At 31.5% G+C, this 21,845-nt stretch overlaps 1 protein-coding gene across 1 annotated transcript in view; it reads left to right on the forward strand.

Annotated features, from left to right (window-relative positions):
* Nucleotides 1–4,576: 4,576 nt before the first annotated feature.
* Nucleotides 4,577–21,845, forward strand: part of LOC145330818 (uncharacterized) — a 34,897-nt gene continuing 17,628 nt past the window's right edge. The window contains exons 1-9 of the mRNA XM_080175481.1: nucleotides 4,577–4,889; nucleotides 5,654–5,795; nucleotides 6,163–6,223; nucleotides 6,554–6,643; nucleotides 8,078–8,167; nucleotides 15,671–15,790; nucleotides 19,209–19,295; nucleotides 19,535–19,654; nucleotides 20,113–20,211. Coding sequence (XP_080031607.1) covers nucleotides 4,871–4,889; nucleotides 5,654–5,795; nucleotides 6,163–6,223; nucleotides 6,554–6,643; nucleotides 8,078–8,167; nucleotides 15,671–15,790; nucleotides 19,209–19,295; nucleotides 19,535–19,654; nucleotides 20,113–20,211 — 828 coding nt within the window. The 5' untranslated portion in view covers nucleotides 4,577–4,870. The remainder of the gene's footprint in view (nucleotides 4,890–5,653; nucleotides 5,796–6,162; nucleotides 6,224–6,553; nucleotides 6,644–8,077; nucleotides 8,168–15,670; nucleotides 15,791–19,208; nucleotides 19,296–19,534; nucleotides 19,655–20,112; nucleotides 20,212–21,845) is intronic.

Genomic DNA, 21,845 nt, shown 5'->3' on the forward strand with positions numbered 1-21,845 from the left:
TCTTGTTCATTTTCATTTTTTTTCTTTTTTAAAAAATAAAGGACAGCTTTTTCAATTAAGAAAGGCATAAATTTTCATGAAAATTAATCTTCTTTATTCAAAAATCTATTTCAATTAAAAGACGGTGTTGGTCAATCTACACATAATCTATTATAAACATACTGAAAGACACAAAAAATCAATATCAATCTGGAAACCGTAGCAACTCTATAATATTCAATGCAAGTAAGTCTATTTAGACGTCCATTTTAAACCAATTTGGCATAAGATTTTAACATACTGAATGCAATGGTGATTCTTATAACGATAAGTCACATTTTAAACTTATAAGAATGCTTTATTTATGTAATTTTATGATCAAAAGTTTTCTCTCAGTTAATGTTCGTTTGTCCAATTGTCTGGTTTGCTAAGCTTCGCTAATTTTGGATGTTGTCATTCTTTTTCCCAATCGACTAGAAGTAGAGTAGGGGTGGAGGGTACATTAGACTAAATTTCAAAGGTACCCAGAAAAAGAAACACTTTCTCTCATTCGTTGGCCTAAAAACAAATAGATTGTTTGGTACAAACTTTTTCACCTCTAGTTTTAATCGTTGACTGATATGAATTTAATATGGGTGGTAGGGGGGAGGAGAGATTAATTTATCGTCCATTGCACCAACCCTGTATGGATATTGTCATCCTTGTTTATATTATTCTGAACTGGCTGTAGTGACAATTACACATGTTCCTACTTATATGGTTACTTGGGGGGGAATATGTACTAGGATTGGGGGAATTTATGAATCCTACTGAAGTAGACTAGAGACTTCGTCTCTAGCTTTTAGGGGATATGTCTCAACAGGTTCCTTATCTGTATTACACAAAAAAAGCATAACTTTGTCGATACAGCGGTTAACGAGAGTTTAGACTTCAGATAGACAGCGGATAACGATATTTTAGACAAACAGATAGACATCGTACTACTTTGTATTATAGATATATGTATATGAATGGTTTAACGAAAGAAAAATTATATTTATGTTTTAATCGTGAGATATAAAAGACAGTTTAAATGGATATTATAATAAAAATTCTTGCTTTTTTGGCCCTGTTAAGCCTTTCACTAATCTGGTTCCAAAGAAGGAAGGGGACAATGAAAGTTTGTATCTCTTATTTTAAAAGGATTCTCACTCGTTGTCTTAAAACTTTGGGGACTTTTATTATATCCTGCATAGTTTAATCTTTTCCACCAATAACTTTAATCATATATGGATTAATAAAGTAATTTTATTTATTATAATTGGGGGTTTACACCTTTTTAAAGTCAATTCTAATATCCCTTAAAATTTCTGAGAATAATAATTATTTTCCTCTCCCTCCCTGGGTTTTATATATCAATCTGTCATAGTTTTTACTAAAAGGAAAAGGATAATATACATATATAGATAGGTAGATAAGGCATATAGATAAATGGATGGATTAATAAATGGAGAGATGAATGGGTACATTCTTTGGCGGCTAGAAGCCTCTAGGCGTATGTCGAACCTTCACTTAAAAGTTTAAAATAAAAAAAGTAATAAAAAAAAATCCACAAAAGCTCTAAACCTTTCCTGGACCTACAAAAATCTTCACAGTAAAGTAGAACCATATATGTCTAGCGGTTAGCGAGCTCCAAAGCTTCAAAGTACATAGACAGATATACAGACATCATGTTGCTTTTGCTATTGAACTACCACAGGATGTGGTGGAAGAATTTTTTCAGTCCATTGTTCCATCTCTCTCTGGTGGTAATAGATAGTTGAACAAAACTTTTTGTGACTTTTATCTATGTTTTTGTTTCTAAACTTATTTAAAGTATGTAACATAAAAAGATATATATATATATAGGAAGATAGATAGATTGATAGGTAGATAGATACATTTATAGGTAGATAGATACATTTATAGGTAGATAGATAGATTTATAGGTAGATAGATATATTTAGATTCATAAGTAGATAAATAGATTGATTGAGAGGAAGATATATATATTGATAGGTAGATAGATTGAAAGTAAAAAAGCTAAGGTCATATATAATTTGTCATATTTTGTCAAAGAAAAATTGTTTTTGTTTAAAAGAAAAATATTTTGCAAACTTTTAAAAATATTTTTACTTTTTCTTTCTCTTTCTCTATCTTTTAGCTATCTATCTTTCTCTTACTTTATATACTCTTTATTTTCTTTTATTTCTCTTTTTTCACTAAAATCTACTTTTATCTCCAAATCATTCTCTCAATTTTCTTTCCTCTTTCTCTCTCTCTCTCTCTCTCCATCTCTTCTATTTACAACGTCGTTCAAACTTTAAAGTTTTTGTTTGTTTATTATTTTCAAATTAATTATGAATGTAAATTTGAATAAACTTTAGACTAACTTTTTTCGCAATTGATCTCCCTCTCTCCCCCCCACTTTACCTTTTTATCTACCACTAGCGTCTACGCCTTTAATAACGGGATTGAGGGGGGAGGGGAGAAGTCCACCCTCCATTTTTACATTTTAGTTTAAAAGAAGAAAAATAAACTGTTATTTTTTCTAGTGGCGATTTTACTTTGAATGGCGAAGGTACCCTTTTCCAAAATATGTATTAAACTTCTTTAGATGTATGAGAAGCTTCACTGTAAAGGAGAATAATATCGATTCAGCGGTTAGGACCTTCACTAAACGCTATTTACTTACGGCACAAAAATATTTGCTAAGGGGGGGGGGGGTATGAGATTATAGCTGTTCTTACGAAAAATTATAGGAATTGATTCGAATCAGGGACAAAGGCCATGATTCTGATTAACAATTCCAAGTAAAAATTTCCCCACAACCCACTTCCTTCAACCCCTCCCCCATCATAACCCACTTTCCTTTAGTTACAGCACAAAACTAGTTTTAGGCCAACATTTTACCAAAAAATGTTCAAAATTTCAGCAATGGAATTACGGAAAGTGTCATGAAAAGGAAGGATGAGAGGAAAAGTGGATCAGCAAACCCATAAAAAAACGATGGATTTAGACGTATTTTTATGACGTCACACCTGAAACTTTCCATATCTCCTTCAGCAATTTAAAATGAAATTTATTTGCTGAATCACATCCCTTTAATAAACTTTATGTCATTCTTGTTTATCTTTCTCTTCTTGTTTTTGTTTTAGCTTAATAAGTATTTATATCAGGGAGGGAGTGGACATTAGGCTCTAAATTACACCTGGTACCCAATGTTTACCAAAAATTCCTTTTCTCATTTGTTGGCTTAAAACATCTCAACCTTTCATTTTAATTTGCAGAAGGGATAAATTTGTTTATCATCATTGACATAAATTTATCATCCATGGCCTTACTCCTTAAGATAAGAGTTAAATATACAAAAACAAGGACAATTACGTCTATAAGTAGCGCAGCTTTAAAAAAATGGTAAAAGGAAAAAAGAAATAAAAATACAGATAATAAGTAGATTGATGATAAATTAAATTTAGAGATAGATAAATAGAAAGATTATATGGAAATTATTAGATGAGTTAATGGATATATAAATAAGTGGATTGATTGTTTGGAAGATATACATATATGTAGATGCATACATATTGGTATATAGATAACAATTAAAAGCATTAACAGAACAATAAAGGTCCCCATTTAGGCAATTACATACAGACAAAAACCTTTTTCAACATTAAAATATGTTTTTTTCTCTCAAATAAGATAAAATAAGTAAAGGAATCAAGAAAAAGCCTAAAAGCTGCCTTTGATATAAACGCAGTCACGCAATGATTGGTTTTCAAACAAGAAAATATCTTTTTTTTTATTATAGAATCATCCTATCTATTTCAAACACGGCTTAGGGATTTTTAAAACAGTTAGGTACAATGTGGAAAGCATAGCAACACTATAATTCTTATAATAATTTAAACATGTTGATTTTCAGTCTCCTGTATTACAAATTTAATCAAATTTTTTACTCGTTAATAAATTATAACACTCTACGAGTGTTAATGTTCGTTTGTCCTACTGTTTGATTTTATAGCTTTGATATTATGGACGTTGTCATCCTTGTTTTGTAATAAATATGAGTAATCGATCATTGATAACTAAACATACATTATTCCTATGACGTAAAAAGTATGCATCAAATAATAACTATTAAGTAGAAATTTTCTCTCATTTTATCTCTATATTTATTTATCTAGCAATCTATCTGTTTCTTCTCTATGTCTCTCTGCCTTTCTTATCTCTAAACTTATCTAATTTTATCCTTCTTTCTTTCTCTCTCTTTGTATATCATTTTCACTCTATATATCTCTCTCCCTCCCCCTCAATGTTTTAATATTTTGATTTAATTTTAAAATATAACCATTTAAATGATTTGGGTTAAGATTGGACCAAAATTTTATTAATATTTGAAATTAGTTAAAATCTAATTAATATTTTCATATTTGATTTAATATTACTTTTGAGGGGATTAATTTTTGTAACTTTCACAGACAACCAACCCTTTAATTACAGGTACTTTGAGTATGGTACGATAATTGTTGCTTTGTATACCAAGTTAACATTTATTTATTTTTCTTTCAGAAAAAATGAAAATTAAAAACTGAAAATGAGATAAAAAAAAACTTTAAAAAGTGTTAAAACTCTAAAAATGATATAGAAAGTGATTTTCTGCATTCTTTGCGTGAAAGACAGATACAAACATACACACACACAAACAAACATCCACACACAAGGTTCTCAGTTATGTAACCGACGTTCCCAGAGAAGAATATTAGAGCATGCCTAGTTTCAGCCGCCAACCCGCCACACCAACCGCCGTTTTTCGCCGTCGCCGACTGTTTTTCTGTGCGCCAAGTTTTGTGACAGTTCCCGGAGGGTCATGAGTCACAGTGGTTCAGGTATAAAAGCATTTTCTCGGCTTCTATTAAAAAAAGGCGCCTTAAAAAGAAGATTTTTTTTTTGGCTCAATTTCTCCTTAAATGGTGAATGTACCCTATCCCAGAATATGAATTTTAACTTTCTTGGACCTATGTGAAGCTTCACTGTAAAGGAGAATATTATCGGTTCAGAAATTACAGCACAGTTGTTCAGTCGTTTTGTCGGTATTGCTTTAGAAGACATGAGATTTCTTGGTTATACTTAGCTGCTACTTAAAAAATTGACATCTGATATTTTGGTGAAGATTTCACTGGCAAATGAGGAACTTATCAATAACTTACTTTGTCCGTATATCCGTTCATAACATTGAAGGACAGTTTTGATTCCCATTTTTTTTGTCTATCCCTACGAATATAAAAGGAATAAGACTTTTCCGGCTATTGTTAAAGATAGATGGCAAATTTATAGTAAGCTACAATAAGCATCTACTTTGGCTGCTTTTATCCTTCTGTCGTTTGTTTCTGTTTTATTATCCTGTTATTAATTCTAGTAGAGCTGCGCCCAAAGCATCTAGGAGCTCTTTCTTTGAAAGATTAGGGAAAAGCAGAAAAATAGCATAAAAACATCCCATGACATCCGGGGAACTATGTAAAGCTTCCTTGAAATAACCTCAGAAATTATTAAGCTACAGACAAAATAACCTTATTTCTTTATATAATAGGATTATTATATCTATCTATTTATCTAATAATCTATCTATCTATATACCTCACTAACTATCTAGGTGTAGTAGAGAGAGCGTCTAAGGAATTGTCGCGGCGTATTTGTTCCTTTGCGGCCAAAACTCGGCGGGCGGGCGGCGGCGGTGGTTCCCAACACTCCTCCCACAAACATGAGCGCCTGGTAGAGCAGCTGGACACTGACAGGTATAAAAAAGGGCAGATATTGTCAATGAATCACACCATTTATTATTTTGTTTCCTATTTATCTCAAGGTGGAACTCTTAAGAAAAATAGTTCAACGATCTGTACGGGCATTTACGAGATTTAGCAGACTGACAAGAGGCCTCTCTGGTGGGAAAAAAATTATCCCGTGGTCTATAGGAAGCTGCTTTATAAGAGAGAGAGAGTTATATCAATAGACGCAATAAATTTGGTAGGGATGACTTCCCTTTTTTAACTCCCCTGGTGAATCACTGTGTCCACAAGTGAATAAACCTATATATATAGACAGACAGACATTTACACATCATGTTTTTTCATAATGAATTCTAATCTATTATTTAACTTATAGAGACGAGAAGTCTGCGGCTGATCTTGCGAACGGTAATGGTGGCTGGACAGCCGAACAACAGGTATTGTGGAAAAACTTTATCTATCTTTTTATCTATCTGTTTGTCTATTTATCTATCTATCTATAGTTGACTAGGTAATGGTTGCTGGACAAACGAACAAATAATGTAGAAATATTTTTTTTCTCTATGTCAACCTATACTTGGGTTAAAAGTGTCATGGGAGGGGGCATAATATCAAATATATTCAAAGGGGGAAAAATCCTCATTAACCCCCCGCAATCTGTATTGCCTTTCGCCAAATCTGTATAACCTTTTAAATGCGAATCTAGGTATCTAATTGAATTGAAATAGAATCAAAATCATAAATCTACTATCTATCTTACTTTCTAGGTGTCCAAGGGAAGTTCAAGTAAACAAGAACAATCTGGTTCCAACAGTTCCGGCAATATGGGAATTTCTAGGGGAAATGTCATGGACAAGGTATCTATATATCTGACTATCTATCTATCTATCTAACTAACTATATATCAATATATCTGAATATCTATCTATCTAACTAACTATATATGAATCTATCTGACTATCTATCTATCTAACTATATATCTATCTATCTATGTATCCATATATCTGTGAAAATATGGGAATTTCTAGGGGAAATGTCATGGACAAGGTATCTATCTATCTGACTATCTATCTTTCTATCTGACTATCTATCTATCTAATTATATTTCTATCTATCTATGTATCCATCTATCTGTGAAAATATGGGAATTTTTAGGGGAAATGTCATGGACAAGGTATCTATCTCTCTAACTATATATCTATCTATCTATTTATCCTTCTATCTGTGTAAATATGGGAATTTCTAGGGGAAATGTCATGGGCAAGGTATCTATCTATCTATTTGCACATCTTCCTATATATCTATGTAATTTAGAAAAGGGACTTGGGGGCTATTTATGACACTAGTCCCATAAGTTTTATAATAATATTTAGTTATTCGTTGGCTTAACAACTTTTGGGACTTTATTAAAGTTTGATTGATTGGTTCATTAAGCTGAGTATTCAAACGTTTCAACCACTTATAGTAATTAATCCATGGGGTAATTTTGTGTATCATCATTGAAATGTATTGTACATCAAATTATCGGCCATTGTGTTATCCCATCGGATACCCGTCTCAAAAAATGTATATGCAATATATCAAATGCTATTTTTAGGTCAAACTGTAGAAAATAAAACAATTAAAGTAAACATCTTAATTTTGTAATCAACTTTTTAGTTATTAATCTTTTTTTTCTTCTGTAGATTAATCAACCTATCTATTGATCTTAATTTAATTAATCTTATTAATATATACCTTTTTATCTACAGGGTGACCATGAAAAAAATTGAGTTTTCCGATTTTAGGAAACAACCAGAAGAAATATGTAAAAATAATTATAGTCCTTCTGGTTGTTTTTCAAACTAAATATAGATCTATCTATCCAATTTTACATCTATCCAACTTTCTATCTTCCTATCCTTCTCTCTTTCTATCTCCCTATCTTTCTATTCTTCTATCTTGCTATCTTACTAACTTCCTCTCTTTCTATCTTCCCCTCTTTCTATCTTTCTAGCTTCCCATCTTTCTGTCTTTTTATCTTCCTCTCTTTATATCTTCCTATCTTTATTCCTCTTTTTATATCTTCCTAACTTTCTTTATTCCTTTCTTTCTATCTTCCTATCTTTTTATCTATCTATTTATTTATCTACCTTTCTATCTATCTTTCTATTTTTCTATCTACCTATCTATTTATCTATCTTTCTAACTATATATATTTATCTTTCTATCTATTCGTCTATCTTTCTATCTATTTACCTATCTTTCCATTTATCTATTTTTCCATTTATCTATTTACCTATCTATGTAGGTGACTAACATATTCTCTAACTGCGAAAATACAATCATGGGTAACTCAAGCACAAAAGACAAAGATATCAACGGCATCAATATTCCAAAGGTGAGATTTAAAGTATTAGAATGTGTGTGTGTCTGTCTGTTTAACCGATATTAGAACGTTTGATAAAACTTCATTGTAGAAAATTAGCTTTTCCAAAATTTTAATAATTTTGTTGACAAATAATATTTATTTCTCTGTATTTACCATTTAAAAATAAATTTCTAGCTAAAAGCTATTTTAGATATTTCAAACGTCATAGGAGAAAAATCTTAACTTTAGAAAATAGATTTTTTTTCTTTTCATGTATCTTAGTGTTTTCTTAAAACCGTCAACATAAATACGTATTTATAGTGTCATAGACTTGTGGAGTTTTCATCAACAACCTCCCAAAACCATATTCAGTTGAATGACATAAAAAAGATCAATGATAAACAATAGTTTGTATTACACAATATTTATTTAAATCACCACTGGTTACCTCACATACAATTTATAAGCATTCGAAGGTGTAGAATAAGACATCAATAATAGTATGTGCTAAGCTTAGGACATGGACCACAGCTAAGGAAAAAATCTATTAAAGAGCTCCAGTGATGACTCTATTGTTATAACTCTATTGTCTCTCGTAATTTGCCAATTCTAAATTATAAAAGAATTATGATAAAATATATAAACAAATAATACAGCACACAATTTCTATAAAATAGCACTAAACCATTCAAATACATTTATTAAATGTACCTGAATTTATTGTTCTCGGTTCGGGGGTCTAGATAAAACTAACCATAAAAATGTGTACAGCACTTAAAATAAGCATAAAGTATATCAAATATACTAAAAAACAAGAAATTACTAATATTTAAGTACTTTTCTAAGCATTTTAATTAATATACTTTAATCGGTTTTTATTAATAAAATATGACATAAATCACAAATTATATTTAAGAACCAATTATTAAAGTCTCTTGGTGGGCAATCCAGTAATTAAAATCGCTCGTTCTACACTCCCCACAAAGGAGAAAGAAAAAAATACATCCATTGCATATTTAGAACAGTGATTTTAACTTTACAAGCTCCAGCAATATCCCACAGTCAAGACCATGTTCTAATAAACTAGAGCTAAATCATTGACATAGTTTAGGTTTCTTTACTTTACAACATATCATATCTTAACATTGCAAGATCTTTCTGGGTTTTCAGTATCAAACATTTTGGTTTCAGACAAGTCCAACAAAGTTTGTTTCTGGTACACAACTGTTTACGATAAGTATTTGATCCACTTAAAATATCCTACATTCTCATCCATGGGAATTTTTATGAATTGCACATGGAAACAGAAAGGTATTTTCTGAAGAAGTTGATGATTTTGAACCACTTAAATCCTTATCACCTTGAGTTACATGATCATCATTTACTGTTATAACTTTTCTGTTTGATGAAGGGTGTGACTTAAGTCAGTCATGTTAAAACTAACATCTTTAAGTTTCTTGAGAGCAGCTCCAGGATCAACAAATATGGTATTGGGGGCACCATAATGATCACTGTGTCTTGATATAGCTAAAATAATGCTTTGAGTTGCCCAATTTTCTAAAGCATAAATTGCTGCTGCACCAGATACAATACAACACACAACTAGTGCAGGTATTTTGATAGTTTGTCTGCCATCATGTCTTGCTTTACAATTGAAATGTTGGGCCAAATCAATCATGATTAAAGAAAATGCAGGGGCAAATGACAATCTAATTGAAGAATGGTTCTTCATAGCCTGGTCAAGTGTTTTTTTCCTTATAATTTTGCACTTAATGCAACTATTGATGATGGTTGCAACAATTTTGCGGCTGTTAATGGGATAGAATCTTCTACAGATTTCTTGAATTGTAGTTTCAACACCACCATGTATAACTAGATTTGTATGGACATAGACACAGTATGAGTAAAATAAGTCTGAAGATGGCCAAATACAGGGTGAATGAAATTTGATCTCCATACTCTAGCATATCCAGATCATGTACTGAGACTCTTTGATCATTTGATAGTCGTCCTTTATAGAACAGTACTCCTTTGTTTAAAGTATAATATTTCATATCCTTTTTAGGAATATTCTTCAAACATTCCAATGTTGTTGTTTTGTCAAGGAATGCATTTGTCAATCTTGACGCAACTGTTTCTGTGTTAGAAATTGATATCCATGAGTCATTATTGATTACAGGAGTCACACAGTCAATTTGTGATGATGATTCCCTCCCAGATTTACAAGTTGAAATTGAAGCAATTTCACTGCCTACCTCATTAGAGTCAGGAAAGACATCACCTTCCACAGGGAAACCAATTTCAGTATCACAAATTTGATGATCTAATTGAATGAAATCAGTTGATTTCTCAGATTCAAACATGATTATTGGCTTTTAGAGCTGATGCATAGTATAAAAGTTTAATTTGCAAAGCTTGCATTTGAGTGTCATTCCTGTTTTAAGAGCATGGCTTTTAGTGTTTGAATGAGTCTTATTAAATAATTTCACAAAGAATATGTTGCAGTTTGTAAGTATCCTTAATGCCTTTAACCATCCAAGATGTATAAAGTCTATGATATATTGTTTGTTTGGTTTGTGTGTTACATAAGCTTCAGAAGTATCAGTGCTGTCATTGACACTTTCAACCTTATTGACAGGTAATACACAGTGAATGGGCAAGAAATCATCCTGAGATTTATATAAATGGTAAGCAGGATTATTAGTTTTAACTGTTATTGAGTCAGGGTCAGCAAGAATAACTTCATTAAGGTATTGATCAGCTTGATCCTTATTAAGAGAAACATCTGAAAATCTTGTAAGGGGCATGTATTTGGTTTCAAGATTCATCCACGGATAACCTTGCATCCAGACAGACGATTCCCTAATAGTAGCAGGAGAAGGTGCTTCTTTGGTTAGTAAATCTGCTGGGTTTTGATGTCCGCTTATGTGTGCTATCTGAATTTGTACGTTCTTGCCAAGCCTGTCTTCCATCCATTTATCATATCTGTGTATGGTAATAATTTGGTTTTGTACATACATTCTATTCCTTGATTTTCATTCATGAGCCAGCATAATGCTACTAAGCTGTCAGTTATTATCAGGACTTCAGATATGTTGATTTTAAGAGAAGTGATTACAGCATATGTTAATTCAGATGTAATAAGCAATGAATGGAGGTCATTGCGCGGAACAGACATGTGGAGTAATTCAGATGAACATTCCTCAGCATTTGTCAAGCTAGTCTCTATGTCATGAATGACTGATTTTAAACTTACGATCTCACTAGTAGTGTGGTTGTCATCCTCAAATACAGCATCACTTCCATGTTCATGCACATCATAATTGTCCCACAATAATGATCTTCTAGAATCTTGTAAATTTAGAGTGCTGTCATATTGTGGGGATTGAAATGGTGATAGTGCTGTTTTTCTTGTCTTGTTTCTGGCTCCAAGATTAATGTCTGCGTTCACGTTCCTTATTTCCATGCTATTGTAGTGGGAGAGGTTTTGATCTGAATAGATTTGGCCTAAAACAGACAAGGGTCTCAGCTCCTGTGGGCTGACTTGTTCTTGGCTATTGACACGTCTAGAGACTGGAGTGTCTAGGGAAGTAAGGGATCGACCGGACTTTCTAACCTAATACCTTGTCCCTGTTGCCATGCTGCATATAAGCAATTTTTTGGTAATGACTGAGTTTAATATTGGTTTATTTGTATGTTGGTGAGGTTATGTTAAGAAATATATCCCTGGTAAAGGGGGGTTTGTATGAGTTAGAAACTAATCAATTGTGCCTACCTGTAAAAATTGACTACAAATAGGGACATGACCTAGAATTCACTTAAAGTTGTAGCAAGCAGTTTCAATTAAGTTGCACAGAATAAATTATATACAACAACAGCTGATTTGCTACGCCTATCTCTAGATATTGATTAGAAACAGGAGCATGCAATAGCCTCGTTGTTTGACATAGATTAAATCAATGTGATGTTAGATTACATAAAATGAATCAGTTAGATGAGGGAAAGGACTAAGACCATGTGCCTAGCTCTTCGAAATTGACAAAAGTTAGGGACATCTCACAGCCCTTTTCATTCTAACAGCAGTTAGGGCAATGTGGCGTAAGGTTATATTAATAATAACACATAAATAAAGCATACGACTACTATTACGTGCCTAACTCCAGAAATTGACGTAAGTTAGGGACATACAATAGCCTTCTTTATTTCAATAGCAGTAGGGGCAATTTAACATAGATTTACATGTATATAAATAAAGCATACGACTACTATTACGTGCCTAACTCCAGAAATTGACGTAAGTTAGGGACATACAATAGCCTTCTTTATTTCAATAGCAGTAGGGGGCAATGTAACATAGATTTACATGTATATAAATAAAGCATACAACTACTATTACGTGCCTAACTCCAGAAATTGACATAAGTTAGGGACATACAATAGCCTTCTTTATTTCAATATCAGTGGGGGCAATGTAACATAGATTTACATGAACCAATAACACATAAATAAAGCATACGACTAATGTAATAGCCTTCTTTATTTAAACAGCAATTGGGGCAATATAACATAAAGCTACATGTAATAATAACATGGAATAATATCCAATGAATAAAGCAATAGAATAAGACTTATGCCGATCTTTAGAAATTGACTACAGTTAGGGACATGTAATAGCATTCTTTATTTAAACTACAGTTAGAACCATGTAATATTAGATTACATGAAATAAAGCAGCATAGCTAATACTCTGCGCCTAGCTTTAGATATTGACTTTAGTTAAGGACATGTAATAGCATTCGTTATTTAAACTATAGTTAGAACCATGTAATATTAGATTACATGAAATAAAGCAGCATAGCTAATACTCTGCGCCTAGCTTTAGATATTGACTTTAGTTAGGGACATGTAATAGCATTCTTTATTTAAACTATAGTTAGAACCATGTAATATTAGATTACATGAAATAAAGCAGCATAGCTAATACTCTGCGCCTAGCTTTAGATATTGACTTTAGTTAGGGACACGTAATAGCATTCTTTATTTAAACTACAGTTAGAACCATGTAATATTAGATTACATGAAATAAAGCATAGCTAATACACTGGGCCTAGCTTTAGATAGGGACAAGCAATATGTCTTTCATAATTTCAATGTAACATTAGTTTACAAAGAGAGAATAATTTCATTGTAACATTATTTTACAATGTGACAGCGATTTCAATGTAACATTAGTTTACAAAGAGAGAATAATTTCATTGTAACATTAGTTTACAATGTGACAGCGATTTCAATGTAACATTAGTTTACAAAGAGAGAATAATTTCATTGTAACATTATTTTACAATGTGACAGCGATTTCAATGTAACATTAGTTTACAAAGAGAGAATAATTTCATTGTAACATTAGTTTACAATGTGACAGCGATTTCAATGTAACATTAGTTTACAAAGAGAGAATAATTTCATTGTAACATTAGTTTACAATGTGATAGCGATTTCAATGTAACATTAGATTACAAAGAGAGAATAATTTCATTGTAACATTAGATTACAATGTGAGAATAATTAACACAAAACTGTTTTCACAATAAACCATAAAACTGTTTCATAATCTTTCACTTTAAAGTACTAGATAATTAGATGAATAGTACTAAATAAAGGGTGAACAAATTAATTATGCATAATACAAACAATGTTTTGGTTTAATAGTAATTCATTCAACTTTATTACATTATGCGCCTAACTTTGGACATAGACCTTTGTTAGGGACATAAGATATAATAAAGGTTACAAAATAAATTCAGAATTGTGGAGTTTTCATCAACAACCTCCCAAAACCATATTCAGTTGAATGACATAAAAAAGATCAATGATAAACAATAGTTTGTATTACACAATATTTATTTAAATCACCACTGGTTACCTCACATACAATTTATAAGCATTCGAAGGTGTAGAATAAGACATCAATAATAGTATGTGCTAAGCTTAGGACATGGACCACAGCTAAGGACAAAATCTATTAAAGAGCTCCAGTGATGACTCTATTGTTATAACTCTATTGTCTCTCGTAATTTGCCAATTCTAAATTATAAAAGAATTATGATAAAATATATAAACAAATAATACAGCACACAATTTCTATAAAATAGCACTAAACCATTCAAATACATTTATTAAATGTACCTGAATTTATTGTTCTCGGTTCGGGGGTCTAGATAAAACTAACCATAAAAATGTGTACAGCACTTAAAATAAGCATAAAGTATATCAAATATACTAAAAAACAAGAAATTACTAATATTTAAGTACTTTTCTAAGCATTTTAATTAATATACTTTAATCGGTTTTTATTAATAAAATATGACATAAATCACAAATTATATTTAAGAACCAATTATTAAAGTCTCTTGGTGGGCAATCCAGTAATTAAAATCGCTCGTTCTACAAGACTCTCGAAATGTCGGTATTAGGTCAGCGACTACAACTCTTTGGCCGACATAAACCCTTCAAACAGGGATGCCCACGGTTTTTATTTTAAGGGAGGTAAAACAAGAGACTTTTAATATATGAGGGAGGTAATCTTATGTATTTTTATAATATTAAGGGGGGAGGGGATGAATAAGGGGCTTCAAAACTTTGGCAGGGAGGGGGGTAATCTTACATTTTTTAAAAGAGAGGTTAATCACCAGTTTAACGCTCACCTTGGAGTCAATACCTTATAATTGTATATCGATCATATATGACGACTATACTTTAAATATAAAGCTACAACTGAAATACAATCGACATAACATGATTTAACGATAGCTAAGTATATACTTACTAGCGGCTTCGCCCCTAGCCTCTAGGGGTTTTGCCCCAAGAGGTAATGTTCAAAAACAAGTTTTTCTGGTGCTGCCATTTATTTGGAAATAACTGCCTAAATAAAATAACTGCCTAAAAAATAGTGGGGACGGACGGACGGACAGACGGACATACATCAAGCTACTTTGTATTATAGATATTAATAGAAAAAAAATATTATAACTAAAAAGTAAATTTTAGCATTTTTATAAAAACGCTTTTTTTGTATTTTCAAAGAAAATTTTATAACAAAAGATTTTTGTACATTAAAAATTTAATATTCTTCATCTCTTTTATCTATCTATCCATATTTATTTAATTTACAACGTTTTGTTAGCTTAAAGTCTGTAAAATTTACATACGTATATTTATTATAACATTTGTTAAAAGGCAATATTGATTAAACTCTAAAATCTTAAATATATATAAAAATAAATCGGTTTTTTCCTTCCTTTAAATATCGGATTTTATTTCATCTTTTTCTCTGTAGTACACTTTATTGTGTTTATTATGATAATGGTCTACTATATCGACTATGTCAAAGAAAAATCGATCATGTAAAAATTAAATCTGGAGGGTCGACTTATCCCTTCCACTTTTCTCAAGTTCCCCAGAAGTCTTTAGGGGCATAGCCTCTAGAAATAAAATATAATACTAGCAGCATAAAAAATTACTTTGCTTTTTCAGGGAGCCGTTGCCAACGGACGGGCAAAATTTGAGAGTTCACGAATTTCTACGGAGAAGCCAATGCGATTCTTTAGCAGATCTCGCCCTGGCACTCCTCTACTGCCTGTTAAGGCACCAAAGGTATCTATCTGTCTAACTTGTAATCCATTTATCTATCTATCAGTCTAGGTATAAACTCCTAGTACTCCCCTCATCTTTATTTATATATCTAAAACATACATATATAAATTTGTGTCTATCTATAACTAACTATATATTCCTATATTGTCCCATTACTTCCATATTTCTTATTAAGACACCAAAGGTATCTATCAATCTATCTAGTTATCCATCTATCTATCTTACTATCCATCTATCTATCTTACTATCCATCTATCTATCTTACTATCCATCTATCTATCTTACTATCTATTTATCTAAATAACTATCTATCTAACTATCTATATCTAACTATCTGTCTATCTATCCTATCATTTATCTATCTATCCTATTATCTATCTATCTAACTATCTATAAAAATGTCTCTGCAATATACTGTAAAGGTAAGAAAGGATCTATCCAGTCCAGAAAATCTGTTTCTGCACCCAAAAAGTATGTGTCCATCTTTTTAGCCACCTATGTATTGTCTGTATATCACGTATATCTCTTTTCAGGGCTCTATATATCTATTTATTTGTTTTCCATCTAGGTAGCCAAATACCTATCTATGAGCGATAAACACCGCCCCCCCCCTTCTTCTTAAATCTTTAAGATAGTTGGTAAAAAATGGTTGAACTGTTTTGGGATTAATAATTCAAATAATTGTCAAATGTTTTGCTAATGTCTAACTGTAGTAAATTATAGCTCGATCTAAAACTTTTCAGTGACTTTTCAGTGACTATCTATCTATCTTACTATCTATCTATCTAACAAACTATCTATCTAACTAACTATCTATCTAACTATCTATATCTAATTATCTATCTATCTATATCTAATTATCTATCTATCTATCCTTTTATCTATCTATCTAACTATCTTATATCTAATTATTCATCTATTTATTTGTCTAATTATTTATCTATCTATCTACCTAAGCTGGTGCCAAAAGTATAATTTATATGGCTTATGTTGACTTGCCAAAAAATTTGCAATAGAATCTGATAAAAATATTCTTACATAATATAATATCACGTGTGAGAGAGAGAGAGAGAGAGAGAGAGAGAGAGACTTTTTATACTTTTGAGTAAATCTATCCATAATTAAGTATTATTTGAATTTTTCAATACCAATTAATTTTATCTAAAAATATAGAATTTTTTTTGTTAATCTGTTAATGAATGCATTGAGAAAGAGGGTGTTTATTACACTAGTCCCTTATTATAATGTTTTCGTATTGGTTGGCTTTGGGGCCTTTTATTGAATTTTGATTGGTTGTCTAATAAGAGTGTGGTAATTTTGTGTATCATCATTAGGGTCAGGGATATACATCAATTTATCTGTCATTGTCTTATCCCTTTAGATCCTTGTAATGAATGTATGTATGATTATCTATATATCTTATATAAATGTAATTATCTATCTATCTATGATTTTGTAAAATATTTGAACTATCCAATTATCTCCTCTCTTCAAATTTGCTTTAATTAAATTTTAAGATTTTAATTCTGATATTTTAATATTGGAATTATGTAAAAAGATTTATGTAGAGAGTAAGAGAAAAAATAAAACAAAAGGAAAAAGCAACGTTAAATTGAAGTATAATAGTGGCTTCGTGCCTAGCAACTAATGGCTTTTAATCCGGAGGGAGAGATAATAGCCTAAAACCATCCATTTTATTTATAAAGTTAAAAACTTTGAATTCTAAGGGTGAGACCTAATAGCAGAAAATACCAAAAAAACATCAAATTTATTTATAAAATTTAAAACTTTAATTCTAAATCGGAAACAGCAGAATATAGTCTAAAAACATCCATCTAAGACCTTATTCTTTGAATCAATCGGTTCACTGGTTAGCAGATAACTTTAAAAGAGAGAGAGAGGGACAAAACAAAAAGTTTAATATATTACAATCTATCTAATTATCCATTTTTCTATATCGATATTCATCTGTCTAACTATCTCATAATAAGGATGAGTGAAAAATCTGACCTTCAATCTATCTATGTATATATCTATCTATCTATTGTATTTTTCTTTATCAATATCTATCAATCAATGTATATATTTAGTTATCTATCTATTTATATCTCCCATCTGTCTATCTGTCTATTGATGACATATCAATATCCATATATCCAATCTATCTATCTATCTATTGATGACAAAGAATGCAAACTATGAGAAGAATTCTTCTTATTGATTGCATTATGTATTATCTTCAAGCAGGAATAAGAGAAAGAATAAAGTATAAAACCTTGGCCAGGGTGATGTAAAAATTAAGTAGCTTCCATGAGAATTGCGGGTCAGCTTATAATATAACATCCAGCTGTGCGCAAAGTTTACCAATCAATGATTGGCCAAAGGATTCTCACTTCCATTCTCCGTGTGCATCTGAATTCTAACTTCATTGAATCAGGGCTACATATATACATATAATGAATGCTAAAATAATTTAATACAAACCTAGTTTTGTCTCAAATTATGCCTATAATACATATTTTTATCTACCCATCTTTTACAGATGTATTTATCTATCTAAATCTATCTAACTACCGATAGATACTATTATGATATAACTACTGAACACAAATCTATCTATCAGAAGAATATCTATTTTTCTGTCTATCTATGTTTCCTAGATACATACACCCTTTGAGGCTATAACTATCTATCTACATATGCTAGGTATTTGCAACCTTTGTTGCTGTAAGTATCTAACTATCCATCCAACTATCTATCTATGCTAGGTACCTGCACTCTGTGAGGCTGTAACTATCTATCTATTTATCTCTCCAACTATCTAACTCTCTAACTAACAATATCACTATCTATCTATGCCAGGTACTTGCACCCTGTGAAGCTGTAACTATCTCACAATTTATCTATCTGTCTATCTAACTATCTATGTTTCCTAGATACATACACCCTTTGGGGCTATAACTATCTATCTACATATGCTAGATATCTGCAACCTTTGTTGCTGTAACTATCTAACTATCCATCTAACTATCTATCTATGCTAGGTACCTGCACCCTGTGAGGCTGTAACTATCTCACTATCTATCCAACTATCTATCTAACTAACTATATATCTATGTTAGGTACCTGCACCCTGTGAGGCTGTAACTCTCTATCTATCTATCTAACTAACTATCTATCTATGCTAGGTACCAACACCATGTGAGGCTGTAACTATCTATCTATCTATCTAACTATATCACTATCTAGCTAACTATCTATCTATGCTAGGTACCTGCACCCTGTGAGGCTGTAACTATCTATCTACCTATCGAACTATATTACTATCTATCTAAGCTAGGTACCTGCACCCTGTAAGGCTGTAACTATCTAACTATCTATCTAACTATATCACTATCTCACTATCTATCAATGTTAGGTACCTGCACCCTGTGAGTCTGTAACGCCAGGACCTGTCAAGAAACGGTCCAACTCCAGTTCTAATGACAGCACAGCAAATTCAGAGGTACGTAGGTTCATTTGATTGCACAACTTTTGTCTGCCTTTTCTAACCAAAACTAATGTGCTATTGTCGAATCAATATAAGTAGTATGTAGATTGTCATTTTTGATAACGATGTGTCGTTATTATGTCAGTCATGGTTACTTTTTTCATGTCGATTTAAAATTTTTTATCAACAGAAATATTGATTAATTTAACCACAATTTGAACATTGAAATTTATTTTTAAAAATTCTTTTTTCAGGGTTTATCAAAACTGAAAGGCGGCAACGATATGTCGGCGGGTAAGACGGCCGGGAAAACTGCGGGCAAGACAGCGGCTGTTGTTAGAAAAGCCATGATCACAAAGGAATGGCGATTATTCGTTTACCTATTTATAATTTAGTTCATGGAAAGGAAACAAAGTATCGGGTTATATCGTATTTTCATAGTAGCTTTAGGTTATATTGGGTTCATGTAAGCCCCGCTGGATTAGGGCTCACAAAAGGGGTTAAAAATGGAATTCTTTCACTATTCCCTTATTTAATTTTTCTTCTTAAAAAATTAAGGAAGTTATGAGTGGGCTCGCTAGCAGATGTAACCATAAATTAATTAGATTTCAGAAAAATAAATTCGCAAAAGTCTCGTGATTTTTTGTGGGGGGTGGGGGCGACACTTAGTAATGTTGACCTTTTTATCTGCTCCCCTAATACTATATTTGTTAGGCTCTTTAAGGAAAGTACCCATTTTTCTATTATACTATCATCTCATCTAGCTTTTTTTATCCTTCAATCTTTTTTCGTCTGTCAGTTTTAAAAAAATTGAAAATTGCCAATTAATTAGGAGTGGGTGGGATGGGAACAGTTGTCCGTTGATCCGTCATTCTTACACAACTTCTTCAAATATCTACCCAGCCTTTCAGATAGACTTGTCCTTGCACAGGTATAGATAGATAGATACTTGGATAAATAGGGAGATAATTACTTGGGTAGATAAGTAGAAGTTAATTTGGTAGATTGGTAGATAGATTCTTTGGTAAATAGGTAGATAAAGACTTGGGTAGATAGGTAGATATATAGTTGGGTAGATACTAGATAGGTAGATAGATACTTGGGTAGATATGTAGATAGATATATAGATTCTTTGGTAAATAGGTAGATAGAGACTTGGGTAGATAGGTAAATAAATACCTGGAAAGATAGGTAGATAGATACTTTGGTAGATAGGTAGATATATACTTGGGTAGATAAGTAGAAGATAGTTGGATAGAAAAGTAAAAGATACTTTTTTGATAGGTAGATAGATAGATAGATACTTGGGTAGATAGGTAGATAGATACTTGAGAAGATATGTAGATAGGTACTTAGATAGATAGATAGATAGATACTTAGATAGATAGATAGATACATGAGTAGATAGGTAGATAGATACTAAAGTAGATAGATAAATGAGTAGATAGGTAGATACATGAGTAGATAGGTAGATACATGAGTAGATAGGTAGATACATGAGTAGATAGGTAGATACATGAGTAGATAGGTAGATACATGAGTAGATAGGTAGATACATGAGTAGATAGGTAGATACATGAGTAGATAGGTAGATACATGAGTAGATAGGTAAATAGATACTTGGGTGCAGATAGGTAGTTAGATATTTGGGTAGATGGGTAGATAGATAAATAGATACTTTGGTAGAAAGGTAGATACATTATAGAAATTGTTAATTTTCATCTTGTTCTATTTTTGAGTTAATTTAGTTTTTACGATCGTTAAGTTTTATTTTTATTGTTCCCCAGAGTAAAATTATATTTCTAAAATAATTTTTTTGCAATTTTTATTTAAACAAGGATGACAACATCCATAAAAGTGAAGCTATGAAACGGTAGGACAAACGGACATTAACACTTGTATAATGTCAGAACTGAATAATCAGAATGCGAATGTATAAGAGTCAAAGCAAAATTGTAAGTAAATTTGTTGAAAAACTGCTTGATACAGAATAATGATTATGGACATACTTACATTTTTAGGACTTGATTATAGAGTTGCTTCGCTTATAATATTGTACTTTGTTGTCCCAGGAATCAGTATACCAAAAATCAGACCAATCGGATAATTAGGTCACATACAAATTTTGTTGTTAAAAATGTAAAAAAATCAACATGTTTAAAATGGACGTACGGTCATTCTGGTAATGATTATAGAGTTGCTACGCTTTCTAAATCGTACCTAACTACTAAAGGAATCACCATGCAAAAATTTGAAATCGATAGGACAATTCTAACATGTCTAAATTAACAAAAAAAGCTAACCGTGACTGACGGACGGACCGACCCTAATTATAGAAAACTTCGCTTTTAAAAAAATATCATACAACTATCTTGGAGATTTATTTTGGATAGACAGACAGATAGATATATAACAGATAGACAGACATACAATCTAACTATTATCTATCTAGGTCTGTAAAGCTTGGAGAGATGTGATATATCAACCTAAATTTTGGATAGACAGACATACAGACAGACAGACAAACAGACAGATAGATAGACAGACATACGATCTAACTATTAT

The sequence above is a fragment of the Acartia tonsa genome, chromosome 10 (genome assembly GCF_053477335.1).
Source record: "Acartia tonsa isolate MP-2025a chromosome 10, ASM5347733v1, whole genome shotgun sequence".
Taxonomy (NCBI): Eukaryota; Metazoa; Arthropoda; class Copepoda; order Calanoida; family Acartiidae; genus Acartia; species Acartia tonsa.